The sequence below is a fragment of the Ranitomeya imitator genome, chromosome 6, assembly GCF_032444005.1.
Source record: "Ranitomeya imitator isolate aRanImi1 chromosome 6, aRanImi1.pri, whole genome shotgun sequence".
Taxonomy (NCBI): domain Eukaryota; kingdom Metazoa; phylum Chordata; class Amphibia; order Anura; family Dendrobatidae; genus Ranitomeya; species Ranitomeya imitator.
Window position 1 is genome coordinate 387898121 of NC_091287.1, and position 20481 is coordinate 387918601.

Genomic DNA, 20481 nt, shown 5'->3' on the forward strand with positions numbered 1-20481 from the left:
GCTCCGCGGTGAGCCCGCACCAAAGCCGGGACATGTCAGCTGTTTTGAACAACTGACATGTGCCCGTAATAGGCGCGGGCAGAATCGCGATCTGCCCGCACCTATTAACTAGTTAAACGCCGCTGTCAAACGCAGACAGCGGCATTTAACTACCGCTTCCGGCCGGGCGGCCGGAAATGACGTCATCGCCGACCCCATCACATGATCGGGGGTCGGCGATGCGTCTCCATTGTAACCATAGAGGTCCTTGAGACCTCTATGGTTACTGATCGCCGGTGGCTGTGAGCGCCACCCTGTGGTCGGCGCTCACAGCACACCTCCATTTCTGCTACATAGCAGCGATCAGCAGATCGCTGCTATGTAGCAGAGGCGATCGAGTTGTGCCTGCTTCTAGCCTCCCATGGAGGCTATTGAAGCATGGCAAAAGTAAAAAAAAAAAAGTTGAAAAAAAATGTTAAAAAAATATAAAAGTTTAAATCACCCCCCTTTCGCCCCAATCAAAATAAATCAATAAAAAATATATAAAATCTACGCATATTTGGTATCGCCGCGCTCAGAATCGCCCGATCTATCAACTAAAAAAAAGCATTAACCTGATCGCTAAACAGCGTACCGGGAAAAAAATTTGAAACGCCAGAATTACGGTTTTTTGGTCGCCGTGACATTGCATTAAAATGCAATAACGGGCGATCAAAAGAACGTATCTGCACCGAAATGCTATCGTTAAAAACGTCATCTCGGCACGCAAAAAATAAGCCCTCAACCGACCCCAGATCACGAAAAATCGAGACGCTACGGGTATCGGAAAATGGCTAGTCATGTTTGGTGCCTATGAACTCGTACTGACCTGGAGAATCATAATGTCAGGTCATTTTTAGCATTTAGTGAACCTAGCAAAAAAGCCAAACAAAAAACAAGTGTGGGACTGCACTTTTTTTGCAATGTCACCGCACTTGGAATTTTTTTCCCGTTTTCTAGTACACGACATGCTAAAACCAATGATGTCGTTCAAAAGTACAACTCGTCCCGCAAAAAATAAGCCCTCACATGGCCAAATTGACGGAAAAATAAAAAAGTTATGGCTCTGGGAAGGAGGGGAGTGAAAAACGAACACTGAAAAACGAAAAATCCCAAGGTCATGAAGGGGTTAATATCTGAAGAATAATAAAACATTTCAATTAACATTACATTTCAAAAGGTTTTTTTTTGCAAACTATAATCATTAATACCAATCTGTGAAGATTGGCATGAATATCCAATTGAGTAAGATATTTAAGCGCCATTTTTTTGCTAAGAGGCCACGTGTACATTACTGTAACCATCTTCCAAACTCTTGCTTCTTCAGAAGAGGTGGCGTATTTCTAGGTAAAGATTCCAGTGATTGCGGCTAACTAACCAGGGGTCTGAGGTCTTATCTATTAGTCTCATGGAAGTTACTATAATGCAATAACTATTATAACTGCATTCATCCATTATATTGATATTTCCAATCACAAACTATACAGGGAAAAAAAAGACTAAATCAATTGACTCGGTAATCGCAAAGAAACTTTCTGTCTTGGCTAAAATCATGTATTCTTTTATGCCTGACATTTTGACCGCGTCCTTGAGCTTACTTAGAATTTCTATGGGCTATTTTAGCATTACTGGGAATTATACGGTACTGAAATGTTTGAGTGCTTGTAATAATGTAACCATATTCTTTCTTTTTTGCAGAAACGGTCAAAAGGTCAAGTTCTTTTCGATAAAGTGTGTGAACATTTAAACCTATTGGAAAAAGACTATTTTGGCCTGGTGTATAGAGATTTGGAAAATCAAAAGGTATTTTTTTTTCATCACAGAGATTCCAGGTGAAATCTGTAAAATAAAAATAACTTCCATTACTCTGTACTACCTGGTGATAACGGTGCCCAGATATGTGTCTAATGTATTAGAATAAAACTAAACATGAATTTACATGTACACTATGTTCAAGCCGCACTTACCCTAGACAGTAAAGTACCAACGCTCCCAGGCCATTTCCCATTATCATACACTGCAAATAGTAATTATAAATACTATAACTGTTATTATAATTATATTATAGAAAGTAGATTAGCTCATATTTGAGGTACAACCTGTATGCTGCAGTGCTTAGATTTCAGCCTTTTTTTGCAACTTCAATCCATCTATAATGTGTGTTAAATATTTTCACAATTCCAAATCCGAATAAGAAATGCAAGCAGATTAGACCCAAAACATATCACCAAGACAGTGATTACTAGAAGGACTCAACTTTGTAAAAGTTGATGCCATTTGAAAAAAATCTTCTCTAGCAGTAAAGCCCATTGTTGTGTTCTTCTCTGTAACTACTTGAGACGTTTGGCTTATATAGTCCTGTGTCTGCTTCCAAAACAGAAGAAAAAAGAAAAATATTGACATTAAGTTAACTTGAATTTGACACTTGTTAAAAAACTAATAGTCATTTTACATCATATTTTATTGTACACATCATGGCTTCTATCAACATTTTTTTTCCCATTAGGATTCTTTATGGCATAAAACAAGTATCCGAAGTTTAATGTGGAACGTTGTCTAAAATCTACTACAGGTGGTTTTAATGTTCATTTCTTCCTGGACAACCAGTGTAGTTTGAAAATATTGTAACCCTGTAATTCCATGGAAAGCTAGTACTCAATGGAAAACTAGTAATTGGTTCATAAGCGCTCATCAGATAATAAACCGCTTTTGTCTTTTCCTCTAGGTCATTGGCTGTGTCTTGACAGCCGGAGAGCCGACCTCTCCACGCTAGATTGTAGGACCTGGAGCTTTACAGAGCTTGGTCCTAGACTTTAAAGGGACTCTGTCCACAGAGAATGACTGTTCAAACCAAGTACAGACACTTGGTGCATCATGGCGGGGGCAATCATTTATATACACCTACCCACCTGCTTGGTTTCCATCTATCCCTGCTCTTATCTTGCTCTATGAAGCCAAAGCTGTCAATCAAAGAAGAGGGTGAAGGTAGCGATAGAGAGAAGGTGTATAAATGATTTGTCCCCTCCGTGACAGTCATTCTGTGTTGACAGAGTCCCTTTAACCCCACAGTTTTGTACATTTTCGGCACTTGTCACTTATGAGGTCATATATTTTGTGCATGGCAGTCATTCCACACGAAGTTGTGGAATAGTTTTTTTTAACTTTTTAAATCTTTGCAATTTGGATTCAAATATATTAAGTAAGGAGCGTACCTTAAAGTTTTTTAAAAGACCCTGATAATGCATGTGTAGTTATATCAGAAAAGGTTTGTATAAGCTAGTATGGGTTTGATGTTGATGTGCTAGCAATCTGCAGGCTGGCCATGTACCTTTCATCTTCAGTAAGTGATTAGAAGAGAGCAAAGCCTAAGGCGAGCTGTTGTAGCTGGCAGGTGCATACATAATTGCCAAATAATTATAAGCTGGCCTTTGTTGCTGAAAGCTCTGCAAGGCTCTCCAGCATTCAAGCTGATATCAGGTATTCATTTAGATTCTGACAACACCTTCTTACTAATTGCATTTCCATATGTATGAACCAATAAATTCGAATTTATTTTTTTTATACAAATTCAGTTTTAGAAGGGCAAAAACATTTGTTGATATATTTTGTTCCAGTGCTGTTAGCCTGTTTCTAGGACATCTGTTACACTTAACTACAAAATATTACCAAAAAGACGCAAAATAGAATTAGATTGTTCCCTGATGTTGTCAATTTTGTGTGATGCCAGTGTCAAATTGAATGTCACATCACGAAATAGAAAACCATATTTTATGAGGGGCTGAATGTATTTTTTATGTATTAAGTGCTTGTTCTTATACAGAGATTATTTTTTCTCTGTATTGACACCTATTCACGGAATTCTTCTTCCAATCATGTTCGGCCCTTTCATCCTCCTGTATTCTAAAGTTGTCTCATAGCAGCATGTATGGACAGGCTTAAGGCCCCGTCACACATAGCGACGCTGCAGCGATACCGACAACGATCCGGATCGCTGCAGCGTCGCTGGAGAGCTGTCACACAGACAGCTCTCCAGCGACCAACGATCCCGAGGTCCCCGGTAACCAGGGTAAACATCGGGTAACTAAGCGCAGGGCCGCGCTTAGTAACCCGATGTTTACCCTGGTTACCATCGTTAAAGTAAAAAAAAAACAAACGCTACATACTTACCTATCGCTGTCTGTCCTCGGTGCTCTGCTTCTCTGGTCTGGCTGTGAGCACAGCGGCCGGAAAGCAGAGCGGTGACGTCACCGCTCTGCTTTCCGGCTGCCCGGCGCTCACAGCCAGACCAGAGAAGCTGAGCGCCGAGGACAGACAGCGATAGGTAAGTATGTAGCGTTTGTTTTTTACTTTTAGGATGGTAACCAGGGTAAACATCGGGTTACTAAGCGCGGCCCTGCGCTTAGTTACCCGATGCTTACCCTGGTTACCAGCGAAGACATCGCTGAATCGGCGTCACACACGCCGATTCAGCGATGTCAGCGGGACCTCAACGATCAAAAAATGGCCCAGGCCATTCCGACACGACCAGCGATCTCACAGCAGGGGCCTGATCGCTGGTACGTGTCACACATAGCGAGATCGCTAATGAGATCGCTGTTGCGTCACAAAACTTGTGACTCAGCAGCGATCTCGCTAGCGATCTCGCTATGTGTGACGGGGCCTTTAGGCTTGCCAGTACATGTCTATGCCTTAGGACACAGCATTGGAGAGAATAGGACGGAGAAGAAAATGCTCTGTTATTGGTAGAAAATCTTTGCAGTCCAGGGTTGCTGTATAGCAGAAAGAGATGAGGCAATGTCAAACACTAGACAATGGAACATGTTGGCCACTACTTTATAAGTCCTTTTATTGTGAACTAAATACCACAGATAAGCACTTTTTGTAAATACGGTATCTTTTTCCTAAATCCTTCTGTAATTGAAGACTCCTGGTTACATGAACTCTGGCTGATAATCCTTTGACTTCCTGTCTTGTAACATCAAGTTGTCCCTGACTTCCTGGCTTTGGAGTCTACCAGTATATACTGATAATGTGTATATGGTGACTAGCTACAGTGCCTTGCAAAAGTATTCCCCCCCCCCCCCCGGAACTTTTCAACCTTTTCCCACATATCCTGCTTCAAACAAAGATACCAAATGTAAATTTTTGGTGAAGAATCAACAACTAGTGGAACACAATTGTGAAGTTGAATGAATTTTATTGGTTATTTTAAATTTTTGTGGAAATTCAAAAACTGAAAAGTGGGGCGTGCAATATTATTCGACCCCTTTAACTTAATACTTTGTTGCGCCACCTTTTGCTGTGATTACAGCTGCAAGTCGCTTGGTGTATGTCTCTATCAGTTTTGTTAGTCGAGAGACTGAAATTCGTGCCCATTCTTCCTTGGCAAACAGCTCGAGCTCAGTGAGGTTGGATGGAGATCGTTTGTAAACAGCAGTTTTCAGCTCTTTCCACAGATTCTCGATTGGATTGAGGTCTGGACTTTGACTTGGCAATTCGAACACCTGGATACGTTTATTTGTGAACCATTCCATTGTAGATTTTGCCTTATGTTTGGGATCATTGTCTTGTTGGAAGACAAATCTCCATCCCAGTCTTGGGTCTTTTGCAGACAGCAACAGGTTTTCTTCAAGAATGGTCCTGTGTTTGGCTCCATCCAGCTTCCCATCAATTTTAACCATCTTCCTTGTCCCTGCTGAAGAAAAGCAGGCCCAAACCATGATGCTGCCGCCATCATGTTTGACAGTGGGGATGGTGTGTTCAGGGTGATAAGCTGTGTTGCCTTTATGCCAAACATATCGTTTGGCATTGTTGCCAAAAAGGTCGATTTTGGTTTCATCTGACCAGAGCACAATCTTCCACATGTTTGGTGTGTCTCCCAGGTGGCTTATTGCAAACTTTAAACACCACTTTTTATGGATTTCTTTGAGAAATGGCTTTCTTCTTGCCACTCTTCCATAAAGGCCAGATTTGTGCAGTATACGACTGATTGTTGTCCTATGGACAGACTGTCCCACCTCCGCTGTAGATCTCTGCAGTTCATCCAGAGTGATCATGGACCTCTTGGCTGCATCTCTGATCAGTCTTCTCCTCGTTTGAGATGAAAGTTTAGCTGGACGGCCGGGTCTTGGTAGATTTGCAGTGGTATGATACTCCTTCCATTTCAATATGCTTGCTTGCACAGTGCTCCTTGGGATGTTTAAAGTTTTGGAAATCATTTTGTATCCAAATCCAGCTTTAAACTTCTCCACAACAGTATCACGGTTCTGCCTGTTGTGTTCCTTGGTCTTCATGATGCTTTCTGTGCTTCAAACAGAACCCTGAGAGTACCACAGAGCAGGTGCATTTATACAGAGACTTGATTACACACAGGTGGATTATATTTATTATCATTAGGCAAGCGACACTACTCTGTCCTCCTCCTCCTCCTCGACCTGTCGGCTGCCTTTGACACAGTGGACCATTCCCTATTACTACAGACCCTCTCATCCCTTGGCATCACAGACTTGGATCTCATCATACCTAACAGACCGGACATTCAGCGTCTCCCACTCACACACCACCTCCTCACCTCGCCCCCTATCTGTCAGAGTCCCACAAGGTTCAATCATTGGGCCCCTGCTCTTCTCCATTTACTCCTTTGGCCTGGGACAGCTCATAGAATCTCATGGCTTTCAGTATCACCTCTATGCTGATGACACACAGATCTACATCTCTGGACCAGATCTGCCCTCCCTACTAACCAGAATCCCGCAATGTCTGTCCACTATTTCATCCTTCTCTGCTAGATTTCTCAAACTTAACATGGACAAAACAGAATTCATCATCTTTCCCCCATCTCACGCGACCCCCCCCCCCAATGAAACTATCCATTACAGTAAATGGCTGCCCACTCTCCCCAGTCACACAAGCTCGCTGCCTCGGGGTAATCCTTGACGCTGATCTCTCATTCAAACCACATATCCAAGCCCTTTCCACTTCCTGCCGACTTCAACTCAAAAATATTTCACAAATCCGTTCATTCCTCAACCAAGAATCTGCAAAAACCCTAGTCCATGCCCTCATCATCTCTCGCCTTGACTACTGCAACCTCCTGCTCTGTGGCCTCCCCTCTAACACTCTCGCACACCTCCAATCTATTCTAAATTCTGCTGCCCGAGTAATCCACCTGTCCCCCCGCTATTCCCCGGCCTCTCCCCTCTGTTAATCCCTTCACTGGCTCCCCATTGCCCAGAGACTCCAGTACAAAACCCTAACCATGATGTACAAAGCCATCCACAACCTGTCTCCTCCATATATCTGTGACCTCGTCTCCCGGTACTTACCTACACGCAACCTCTGATCCTCACAAGATCTCCTTCTCTACTCCCCTCTTACCTCCTCTTCCAACAATCGTATACAAGATTTCTCTCGCGTATCACCCCTACTCTGGAACCCTCTACCACAACACATCAGACTCTCGCCTACCATCGAAACCTTCAAAAAGAACCTGAAGACCCACCTCTTCCGACAAGCCTACAACCTTCAGTAACCACCGATCGACCAAACCGCTGCATGACCAGTTCTATCCTCACCTACTGTATTCTCACCAATCCCTTGTAGATTGTGAGCCTTCGCGGGCAGGGTCCTCACTCCTCCTGTACCAGTTATGACTTGTATTGTTTAAGATTATTGTACTTGTTTTTATTATGTATACCCCTCCTCACATGTAAAGCGCCATGGAATAAATGGCGCTATAACAATAATAATAATAATAATAATTAGGCATTTAGGACAACATTGGATAATTCAGAGATCCTCAATGAACTTCTGGAGTTAGTTTTCTGCACTGAAAAAAAAAAAGGGGGCTGATTAATATTGCACGCCCCACTTTTCAGTTTTTGAATTTCCACAAAAATTTAAAATAACCAATACATTTCGTTCAACTTCACAATTGTCTTCCACTTGTTTTTGATTCTTCACCAAAAATTTACATTTGGTATCTTTGTTTGAAGCATGATATGTGGGAAAAGGTTAAAAAGTTCAAGGGGGCCGAATACGTTCGCAAGGCACTGTATCTAAGGTGTATAAGTAGCATTAAGTTATTTTGACTGTACTTCCAAATTCAACCATTAATTGTTCATTTTTTTATTCTTTCAGACAGTAAGTATTGTATTGACTTCAGTACAACTTCGAAAATTTACATACCGCTGAATTTGCTGTGCAAAATTGAAGCAAACTTCACATTTCCCTGTGTACTTCCCCTTTAGTATTAAATGCATCTACTTGCGTGAATGGCCATAAATTTAATACATTAATAGACCTTTCCCATTAGAGCAGGAGACCACAGCTTGTTATCTGTATGATCATCCCAAATGCCTAAGATGGAGGAATAACTGTTCTATACTATATTACTACTATATTACTACATACTACATACTGTACTATGTTTTTGTAGTCACATTTTTTTAATCTGCATTGTCTGTCAGCTGAGGTCAGTGAATTGTAGATTATACGGCCGATACAGAAAACATGCATCTATTGTCTAATGATTTCAAAACATAAGGTGTAGATTCACAAAGTAAGACTTTAGTGCCTAACAGAGATTTTTTACAGTCCCATGTGCTTTAAGCCATTTCTATTAACATATCTTGATTATATATGCAGGCCTCATACTTTACAGATAGATATATCACGACTATAAGAACAATGCGCATTACAGCTTACATTTTCACTGTTTTATGGTCATTAGATAACATTTTTTATTATTCTGTCTTCTCTATTAGAACTGGTTGGATCCTGCTAAAGAAATCAAGAAACAAACACGAAGTAAGTTATACCCATGCAGCGTTGTAGGATGAGTGTGCCAACATTTAAACTCATTGGAGATTGTCATCAGTATGATTTAGTAGGTAGTAGTGACATGAAATATGCAGATTTTTTTTTGAGTAGGTCTGGCAATCATGGCTACGCGAAAATGTTAAAGGAGAGGTCTGACTCTTTTTTTCCTATTCTGTGTACCTAGGCTGCAGAATGCTGACAGTTTGTAACATACTCACTGTCAGCATTCTGCACCATTGCCTAGATACCACATTTGGGGATGTAAACAGCTCTCTCCTGATTCTGGAGGACTTGCTCACACCCAGTCTAGAGTTTTCCTTTCTGGCAGAGACTTGACATAATGTCACAACAGACATCACGCCCCCAGACTCTTCAGACCCTCCCTGCCTCCTCCTTCTATCGATTCTGGCACTTACACAGTCAGCGTCTTTAGTGTCCTGATGATATGAGATCATCTCCTGTACGGAGATGATCACTGGCTGCGTCCACTATGTCTGTATTGGGTAGGAGGTTGCAGCAGAAGCAGACATGGATTAGAAAAATCTGGCCCTGGAGGAGAAAAGAAGGAACACGGGAGGTGTGGTAAGGCTACATTCACATTAGCGTTGTGCGGTGCAGCGTCGGCGACTCAACGCACAACGCATGCAAAACACATGCACAACGCAGGGTTTTGTGACGCATGCGTTCATTTTTTGCATGATTTTTGGCGCAGAAAAAACTGCATCATGCAGCGTCCTCTGCGCCCTGACAGTTGCGCCAAAATGACGCATGCGTCACAAAACGCAATACAACGCATGTCCATGCGCCCCCCATGTTAAATATAGGGGCGCATGATGCATGCGTCGCCGCGCCTGACGCTTCGCCGCACAACACTAATGTGAACGTAGCCTAAGAGAGGTGAAGTATATATCATTGGCAGTTATATAGGAAGGGACAAGAGAACAGACAGAGGAGATCTAGTGGCCCATCAAAGGGGGTGTTGACTGAGGAGTGGGCACTTATGCTAGGTTGCTATTGTGGGCAGGATCACAGGGAAGACATGTGGACAATTCTGTGATATGGGAGCAGTAACCTTGTAAGTCATGCTAAATATCTAGAGAAGTTTTATTGTAGGTTTTCCACATGAAAAGGACATGTGTGGGGCTTATCAGGAAAGGGGAGGAGCTTGGTGTGACTTGTTGGTAGCGCAACATAATCATGAACTTTACATCCCATGGCACTATGGCTAATCTCCCTGGATGTAGATAGAAGAGGAAAAGTGATGAAAGGTTGTAAAGCAGGATAGTCCGGATGGTGCATAAGCTGCCCCAATCAAGTTCCAAAGAAATTCAAGCTGTCCTTCAGGCTCAGGTTGCATTAGCATCATCACAAACTATCCGTCAACATTTGAATGTAATGAAATGTTATGATAGGAGACCCAGGAGGATACCACTGCTGACACGGAGACATAAAAAGCTAGACTGCACTTTTCCATAATGTATGTGAGTAAGCCGAAATCCTTTAGGAAAGTGTTTTGGGCACAGATAAGACCAAGATACAGCTTTTTGGTAAAGCACATCCTTCTACTGTTTACCGAAAACAGAATGGGGCCTACAAAGAAAAGAACATAGTACCAACAGTCAAATTTGGTGGAGGTTCAAAGATGTTTTGGGGTTGATTTGCTGCTTCTGGCACTTGGTGCCTTGACTGTGTGGAAGGCATCATAAAATTTGAAGACTGCCAATGGATTTTGGGTCGCATTGTAGCACCCAGTGTAAGAAAGCTGGGATTGCGTACTAGGTCATGGATCTTCGAGCAGAACAATTACCTCAAATATACTTCAAGAATCACCCATAAAAGGATGACAACAAAGCTCTGGAGAGTTCTGAAGTGGCCCGCCATGAGTCGAGATCTTAATTCCATTGAAAACATGTGGAGAGATCTTAAAATTGTTGTTCGGAGACAGCAGCCTTCAAATTTCGGAGACCAGGAGCAGTTTGCAATGAAAAATGGTCCAAAATTCCAGTTGAGAAGTGTAAGAAGCTTGTTGAGGGCTATAAGAAGCAATTGATTGCAGTTATTTATTCCAAAGGGTGTGCAACCAAATATTAAGTTGAGGGTTCCAACAATTTTGTCCGGCCCATTTTGGAGGTTTTGTGTGAAATTTGTGTTTTTTTTGTGTTCGTTTCAATACACACAAAGGAAATAGACATGTACATTACAAAATGTGTTATTGCAATAATTTTCTGGGAGAAAGACTCAATTTTCTTGAACAATTTCAAGGGTGCTATAATTTTTGGCCATGACTGTGTGTGAAGTGTATAAATAATATAGAGACTTGAGGAAAAAGATTAACAGGACCTATTGTAGAAGAACCAGGGTCATGCAAATTTCTTTAGCTGGAATTTGAATGACCCTGTTTTGATACACTGTTCTACATATTTTCAAAAGTTGTCAGGTTCAGTTAAGAAATGAGCAATTTCTTAATGATTTTGAATTGAATTCAAATCTGATAATGAAAAGTGGCCTTAAATGTGTTTTTTCACTAGAATATTTTCAAGCCATCCTTGAATAATCAATGTTTTATCTTTGAGGCTACTGAGTCACAAGTGATTAAATGTACTTGGTGAAAGAAAAGCCTATATTCCTTTAACAATGGTCTCCTCATAAGTGGTTGTCATAATAGGTTAAATTAATGACACTTAAAAAAACACGTAATACGCATTAATATGAGATTTTAAGAAGTAGAAATACCGTATATACTCGAGTATAAGCCGAGATTTTCAGCCCATTTTTTTGGGCTGAAAGTCCCCCTCTCGGCTTATACTCGAGTCATATACCCGGGTGTCAGCAGGGGAGGGAGAGCGGGGGCTGTGTAATCATACTTACCTGCTCCCAGCGCGGTCCCTGCAGTCCCTGGCTTCTCCGGCGCTGCAGATTCTTCCTGCACTGAGCGGTCACATGGCACCGCTCATTACAGAAATGAATAGGCAGCTCCACCCCCATAGGGGAGGAGCCGCATATTCATTGCTGTAAATGATCGGTGCCATGTGACCGCTCAATTACAGGAAGAAGCTGCAGCGCCGGGGAAGCCAGGGACTGCAGGGACCGCGTCAGGAGCAGGTAAGGGGAGCGCAGCGCTGCGCTATATTTACCTGCTCCTCGCTCCGGTGCGGCTCCGTCTGCAGCGTCCTCTAGCAGTGACGCTCAGGTTAGAGGGCGCTGTGACGTAGTCAGTGCGCGCCTTCTGCTGAGCGTCAGTGCTGGAGACAGAGCCGCAGAGGAGCAGGTAATTATTGAAAGCGCCGGCGTCCTGAGAAGAGAGGTGAGTATGTGATTTTTTTTTTTTTTATGGCAGCACCAGCAGCATTCTAAGGAGCACCTATGGGGCCATAAAGGTGCAGAGCATATAAGAGGCACAGCATTATTATAAGGAGCATCTATGGGGCCATAAAGGTGCAGAGCATATATGGGGCACAGCATTATAAGGAGCACCTATGGGGCCATAAAGGTGCAGAGCATAAATGGGGCACAGCATTATAAGGAGCACCTATGGGGCCATAAAGGTGCAGAGCATATATGGGGCACAGCATTATAAGGAGCACCTATGGGGCCATAAAGGTGCAGAGCATATATGGGGCCATAAAGGTGCAGAGCATATATGGGGCACAGCATTATAAGGAGCACCTATGGGGCCATAAAGGTGCAGAGCATATATGGCACAGCATTATAAGGAGCATCTATGGGGCCATAATCAAAGGTGCAGAGCATATATGGCACAGCATTATAAGGAGCATCTATGGGGCCATAATCAACGGTGCAGAGCATTCTATATAGCACAGTTGTATATGGAGCATCTATGGGGCAATAATGAACGGTATGGAGCATCTATTTTTATTTTTGAAATTCACCGGTAAATGCTGCATTTTCTACCCTAGGCTTATACTCGAGTCAATAAGTTTTCCCAGTTTTTTGTGGCAAAATTAGGGGGGTCGGCTTATACTCGGGTCGGCTTATACTCGAGTATATACGGTAAGTGCTCTGACAATATTGAGATCATTTGATTATTAATTTTCCTTTGCAATAAATATGTTAAAATTGACCAACTTAGTTTAATATAATTGCCACTGCTTATGAAAAAGAACTGAAACGCTTTGAAAATGTGCTACTTCTTCACCGCCTTCGCCTTGTTTGAAAGAATATTAATATTAGGCACATTCACATTTTAATGTATTTAGGCACAGATTGTTAACCTGCTGCTGTTTCCCCTTTTACGGCTAGTCACAGAAATCATAATCATCAGCCAAGTTACATTAAAAAGTAAAAAAATGGGAAAAATCTTTAAAAGTACTACTGATTAAATAGTAACAAAGATAGAGTTGTTTTTTAATCTATAAATACATAAATCTTACCCATTTAAACACTGAGCTTGTTCCTTCCTCAGGTCTAAGGCTATGTTTCCACTGTCCGGATTCCTTCAGTACACTATGTTCCAAATTATTATGCAGATTACATTTTTCTCGGCTTTTCCTAAATGGTCGGTGCAAGTGACAGTCAGTCTAATAAAAGTCGTCACCCGTTAGAGTATACATCAAATTTTATTGAAGAAACCTCCCAATGATAACAGTATAATCTCCAAAATGAATAAAAACTCATAATGCACTGTTCCAAATTATTAGGCACAGTAGAATTTCTAAACATTTGATATGTTTTAAAGAACTGAAAATGCTCATTTGTGGAATTTGAAGACACAAAAGAGCATAGTAGAACCAAAAACACTCAGTTTCAAAAAATCACAGTAATCCGCAAGTGCTAGTAAAAGATGTAAAAAACAGGGTATTTGGTTGATACGTTTTTTGCAAAAAATGTATGCTAAGCTGCTCCACCAATCGTCAAGGTATACCCATATCAGAGCAGTCCTAACTGATGTATGCAATCCCTATTTGATGTATTTAAAAACCTGATCATCTGTATATTACCTGTGTGGACAGGGTTCAGAGAGGAAAAGTCCATGTGGACATGCTGAGTGGAACAGCTTTTGTGCAGATAGCCCAAGAGGAGTGGTGGGTAACTCCCTAGTCTTGTAGACACAAGAGAACAATTATGGAAACAGGAACACATGGGCTACTTGCACAGTGAACAAGTCTGTAGGAACATGTTCACACACCACCAAGAAACTTGAAGACACAAAAGAGCAGTTAGGACTTCTCTGATATGGGTATTCCTTGACGATTGGTGGAGCAGCTTAGCATACATTTTTTGAAAAAAACGTATCAACCAAATACCCTGTTTTTTACATCTTTTTCTAGCACTTGCAGATTACTGTGATTTTTTTTTTAAACTGAGTGTTTTTGGTTCTACTATGCTCTTTTGTGTCTTCAAGTTTCTTGGTGGTGTGTGAACATGTTCCTACAGACTTGTTCACTGTGCAAGTAGCCCATGTGCTCCTGTTTCCTTATTTGTGTAATTTGCAGCATTAGGAGGTCACATTCACTGAACAAAAAAGCAATTTAACTCCAAAACATCCTAACAGGCCAAGTTCCATGTTAACATAGGACCCCTTCTTTGATTTCACCTTCACAATTCTTGCATTCTTAAGTTTTTGGAGAGTTTCTGCTTGTACAGCTTTGCATGAAGTCATAATAGCTTCCCGGAGCTGCTGTTTTGATGTGAACTGCCTCCCACCCTCATAGATCTTGTGCTGGATGATATTCCAAAGGTTTTCTACAGGGTTGAGGTCAGGGGAAGATGGTGGCCACACCATGAGTTTATCTCCTTTTATGCCCATAGCAGCCAATGACTCAGAGGTATTATTTGCAGCATGAGATGGGGCATTGTCATGCATGAAGATGATTTTGCTCCTGAAGGCACATTTCTGCTTTTAGACCATGGAAGAAAGTTGTCAGTCAGAAACACTATTTTCTTTACAGAGGTCATTTTCACATCTTCAGGAAACTTAAAGGGCCCCACCAGCTGTTTCCCCATGATTCCGGCCCAAAACATGATTTCTCCACCTCCTTGCTGACGTCGCAGCCTTGTTGCGACATGGTGGCCATCCACCAACCATCCACTACTCCATCCATCTGGACCATCCAGGGTTGCTCGACACTCATCAGTAAACAAGACTGTTTGAAAATTAGTCTTTATGTATGTCTGGGCCCACTGCAACCGTTTCTGCTCATGAACACTGTTTAGGGGTGGCCGAATAGTAGGTTTATGCACCACAGCAAGCCTTTGAAGGATCCTACACCTTGAGGTTCGAGGGACTCCAGAGGCACCAGCAGCTTCAAATATCTGTTTGCTGCTTTGTAATGGTATTTTGGCAGCTGCTCTCTTAATCCAATGAATTTGTCTGGCAGAAACCTTCCTCAATATGCCTTTATCTGCATGAACTCTGTCTGTGCTCTGTTTCAGTCACAAATCTCTTCACAGTATGATGATCACAAAGTTTTTGTGAAGTATCTAATTTTTTCATACCTTGTCCAAGGCATTGCACTATTTAACGCTTTTCAGCAGCAGAGAGATCCTTTTTATTTCTCATATTGCTTGAAACCTTTGGCCTGCTTAATAATGTTGGATATCATTTTTGAGTAGTTTTCCTTTAATTAGAATAACCTGGAAAACTAATTATCACATGTGTTTAAGATTGATTTCAGTTATCTTTTGAGCCCTGAGACACAATACCATCCACGAGTTTATTTGAAAAACAAAACAATTAAATGTTTATGACACTTAAATCCAATTTGCATAATAATTTGGAACACAGTGTATTTGCTGCGGATTGGACGCTGCGTACATCTGCAGCGTCCAATCCACAGCATCCAGATGTTACAGCATAGTAGATGGGAATTTCTGAAATCCCGTCTCCACTATGCGTGCAGGGCCGCATCCGGCGGCCCTACGTAACCGTACATGCGGCACGCCTTTCCAGACCGCAGCATGTTTATTTATCTTGCAGAGACGCTCCGTCTCCGCGAGATAAATAACACAGTCTATGAATACTATGTGGTGATTCCGGATGTGTTCAATGAATAAATGTAATAAAAAATGGCAAAGAAGACCAGCAGGAAGTCAGTGGGGCTGCGTGCCACAAATCCACAGGTCACATATCACAGGATAGCAATCTACAATTGAAGGAAATAATGTATCAATGGACATTAATGTCTCGAGAGATGTTTTTTTGTCATGAATAATGGCTTCCATTCACGTATAGTGTGTTCATCATGTTTTTTTATTATGCAGACTACACTATTCTGTATATGAGAAAAGAACCATGACCAAACTGAGCAAAACATGACAGATTATATTAGTTTTGTGTCCCGTTGTGCTCTTGCTATTATAAGTAATATACATACATAGAAATTTCACGCAGTTGTATTGTCCTCCAGCGCCCCAGTCCTGTGCACTGGCACAATGATAATTACGCTGCTGCTCTGTGGCATATTATCTCCTTTATTTTTAGCTGAATTGTGCCCGTATGTCTCGCACTCTCCGCATCCTTCCCAGCAGCATTCTCACCCATCACTTTTATTTTCACTCGGATCTGGATTTTGCTGCTTTTCTGTACACCATAATGACCTTGCATCTTCCAGCATTTTCCTGCTGCAGTCCTTATGAAAGTAGTTTTGCAGCATGCTGGGTCTCAAATGATATAATACTTGCGGAAATCTTACGTCTGCAGACATTTCTGTGTTCCTCTAATACAAGCGACACAGAAATGGGCACATCACTTGTTACATGAGGACTTCAGGATGATATTGTAATAAAAGTAAGTGTCAGATTATTTATTGTCTCCTTTTTTCAGATGGTTCTTGGCACTTCTCATTTAATGTGAAATTCTACCCACCCGATCCTTCCCAGCTTTCAGAAGACATAACCAGGTATTTATGCTTTCTTTAAAGTGCTTTGCGCACTTCCAGCCAGCTTCTGAAATATTTAAATGGCTATAAAATTGGCTTTTATTTTGTCTCTTTTTAGATGGGGATAAAAACCTTAGAAAAATGGATCATAATAACGATTATACAGAATTCTTGTCAGTATAGCTCGGTGCTTCTGAGGATGTACACACGATAATGGTTCTCTTAATGACTAGCTCTAGCACAGCACTAAATCCTTATGCCCATTAGTGGTGGCACTGGTGTCCTTAATGAAAATTTTAACTCTGTACCAGACTAAGACAAGTGCAGTATGTCAGCTGTTGAAGTTCATCTAGTTTAGGAATCTGCACCATAATCTCTGCTTGTTCCTTAACCTGTTCCCTATCTTAATATATACTTACCTTGTAATATTTTCACATCCTGTTCCATCCAGATGTGTCCGAATCCCAGAATTCCAAGCGGCGGAAGTTCACCGACCACCATATTGGGACACCCAAGTGAAGGGTGTCTCAATATGGAAACTGCTGGTGGTACCAGCCTCTTGTGCGGTACCACCAGCAAAACACCGTCATACCACACACACACAAGCACACACTGTTTATGCTGTACACACCACAAACACACACTTTATGCACTATACACACCATACACACACTGTATACTCCGGTACCACCAGCGGAACACTGTCGCGAAAACGCCGCCCCTGGGGTCAGGCGAATTATTCAGTGACTGCCGCCATCTTTGTACAGGAGGAGCGCATGTGCGGTTTTAATGTGACCGCCGCTATCGGTCTGCACAAAGATGGTGATGGTCTGATTTACTGCGCCTGCGTGAATTCCGTGCAGGTGCAGTGAATCATTCAGCTGATCCCGGGGACAGATGCGCGACGTGTCTACAGGCAGAGGAAGCCGGTCACATTAAAAGGGTTTTCCCACGAACGAAAGTTCATTTTAAAAATTGTCTGTGTCTGACTGTGTACGGAGCATACCACATCTCCTGGGCAGGGGAGGAAGCAAAAGACAATACTGACATTACAGCAGGGAATCACAGAGGATCCATTTTGTCAGTTAAAATATTTCACTGACTGTTTTTAAACAATATTTTACCTCACAAAATGTATCCTCTGCGATCTCCTGCTGTAATGTTAGTATTGTCTTTTGCTTCCTCCCCTGCCCAGGAGCTGTGGTATGTTCTGTACACGGTCAGACACAGACAATTTTTAAAATGAACTTTCGTTCGTGGGAAAACCTCTTTAAAAAGCAAATATCAACACCAGCATGGCTCCTCCTAAAAATTACGCCAATGACAATGAAAGGAAAGCAGCAAAGGCACAACGTCGAAGACAACAACGGGCAAATGAGATTCTTGAAGAGCAACAGCATCGCTGGGACAAAAACAATACATAAAGGGGAAGACAGGTCAAAGAAGAGAGCACAGATGGGAGAAGTCAGCACATGGGGAAAGAGAGAGTGGATAGGTGGGTGAGCACATAGGGGGAGAGATTCTCAACACGGCAAAGCCTGCCCCCATCGTGACATTACCGCCCTCCTGATGCGATAGCATCGGGCCTCCATCTAGTGATTTCATAATTGTAATATAAGCTTGGTTTATGCCCCTATTTTGACATTATTACCAGACATGTTAGCTGGGGGCTTAATAAAGAATGAGGTATTGCAATACATCATAGCCATGGAGATTGTGTTCATTGCCTAGATTAGGAGTGGATAGTGCATATTTTTTCTGTACATTAGCCAAGTACAGTTAACGTGTCTGGATGCTGACAAGCTCTAAATTTCCAGCTTTTTTTAAGGTGGCTGTCTGCATTAGGCAGAAAAAATAATCGGGTGAACCTTGTCACTTATACATCATGCTTATTTGGCTTTTATCTTCTCTATGAGAAAGCCGCTGCCAGTATTCTCTGGCAGCAACTTTTCTCACAGAGTCCAAAGAATCTGCAGTCCAAAATCAGACATAGTGGATCCTGTTCTCTTCTGACATCATCTGTTGTTAAAGTCAAGAACCCTTCATATATATTAGGCTACGTTCACACTAGCGTTGTGCGTTGCTGCGTCGGCGACGCGACGCACAACGCACCGAAAAACACGTGCAAACGCACGCAAAAATGCTGCGTTTTTAGACGCGTGCGTCGTTTTTTGACGAAACTCGGACGCAAGAAAAATGCAACTTGTTGCGTTTTCTTGGTCCGACGCTAGCGTCAAAAAAGACGCACGTGTCGGAAAATGCAACAAGCAAAAACGCATGCGTCCCCCATGTTAAACATAGGGGCGCATGACGCGTGTGTCGCCGCTGCGTCGCCCGACGCTAGCGCGACGCACACTAGCCGAACGCTAGTGTGAACATAGCCTTAAACTGTTTTCCAAGCCCTCCGATATTAGGGCCTTCATCGTCCTGTCACTCAGGTCATCAGCCCTGAATTGTGACTACAGTGACTTGAATGCATTTGATAATGTGATTCACAGCATACAGTACCTGTGTGGTTTAGTTAGATTTAACTAGTCTAGGAAACCTATAACTATATATATTTAAAGGGAACGGTTTGGCCAATAAGAGATACTGCCATCACCTTTCAGGGCTGATTTACAGCATTTTCTAATGCTGTATGTCTGCCCCCAACGCGACCTGTAACAGAAGAAAAATAACTTTTATTATACTCACCTGCGGGGCGGTCCGGTCCAATGAGCATTGCTGGTCTTGGTCCGGCACCTCCCATCTTCTTACTATCCCCATCCTCCTGCTTGCTTCAAAGAAGATGGGAGGCGCCAGACAAAGTGTGACACCCCTCGGACTGGACCGCTCCAGAGGTGAGTATAGTAATAGTTATTTTTCTTCTGTTACAGGTAGGGTTGGGGGCAGATATACAGCATTATAGAGTATTGTATATCAGCCCTGAAAGGTGATGGCTGTATCTCTTATCGGCCAAACTTGGTGACAGGTTCACTTTAAAGGGAAGGTGAGCTAAGCCCATCTGCATCTGCATTCTGGAATGCTGTAGATAAGCCGCCGATGTAACCTGAAAGATGAGAAAAAGAGGTTAGAATATACTCACCTGGGCGGGCAATCCGATCCGATGGGCGTCGCGGTCCGGGGCCTTCCATCTTCTTACGATGACACCCACTTCTTGTCTTTACTCTGCGGCGCAGGCGTACTTTGTCTGCCCTGTTGAGGGCAGAGCAAAGTACTGCAGTGCACAGGAGTCGGGCCTCTCTGGCCTTTCCCGGCGCCTGCGCACTGTAGTACTTTGCTCTGCCCTCAACAGGGCAGACAAACTGCGCCATAGCCGCAGCGTGAAGACAAGAAGAGGACGTCATCGTAAGAAGATGGGAGGTGCTGGAACGGACACCAATCGGACCGGACCGCAGCGGGAACGCCCTGGGTGAGTATATTCTAACCTCTTTTTCTCATCTTTCAGGATACATCTGGGGCTTATCTACAGCATTCCAGAATGCTGTAGATAAGCCGCTGATGCCGGTGGGCTTAGCTCACCTTTGATTTTGGGGGTGACAGGTTCCCTTTAATGCATCAAAACATTTGTTCAAATATGTAACTTAACTGAAATGTTGCATCTGTTTGTTTAAAATGTTATTTTACCTCCTTGTTTTTTGAATGGAATGTCAAGATTTATTATTACTTTTATTATTTTATGGTTGTTTGCCATAAATGCAGTAAACAAATTCTATTACTTCTATCAGATTAAGTACTATATGTCACCATGGAAAGTAAATACAGCGCTGCAAAAGATGATGTGAACAGCTTCTGAATTCAGACA

At 42.3% G+C, this 20481-nt stretch overlaps 1 protein-coding gene across 45 annotated transcripts in view; it reads left to right on the top strand.

Moving 5' to 3' along the window:
• The window catches only part of EPB41L3 (erythrocyte membrane protein band 4.1 like 3), a 474479-nt gene that overhangs the window by 332696 nt on the left and 121302 nt on the right, over positions 1 to 20481 (top strand). For all 45 annotated transcript variants that reach the window (XM_069731098.1, XM_069731103.1, XM_069731129.1 and 42 more), the window contains exons 4-6: positions 1717 to 1821; positions 8784 to 8826; positions 16622 to 16697. In XM_069731098.1, the coding sequence (XP_069587199.1) occupies positions 1717 to 1821; positions 8784 to 8826; positions 16622 to 16697 (224 nt within the window). The remainder of the gene's footprint in view (positions 1 to 1716; positions 1822 to 8783; positions 8827 to 16621; positions 16698 to 20481) is intronic.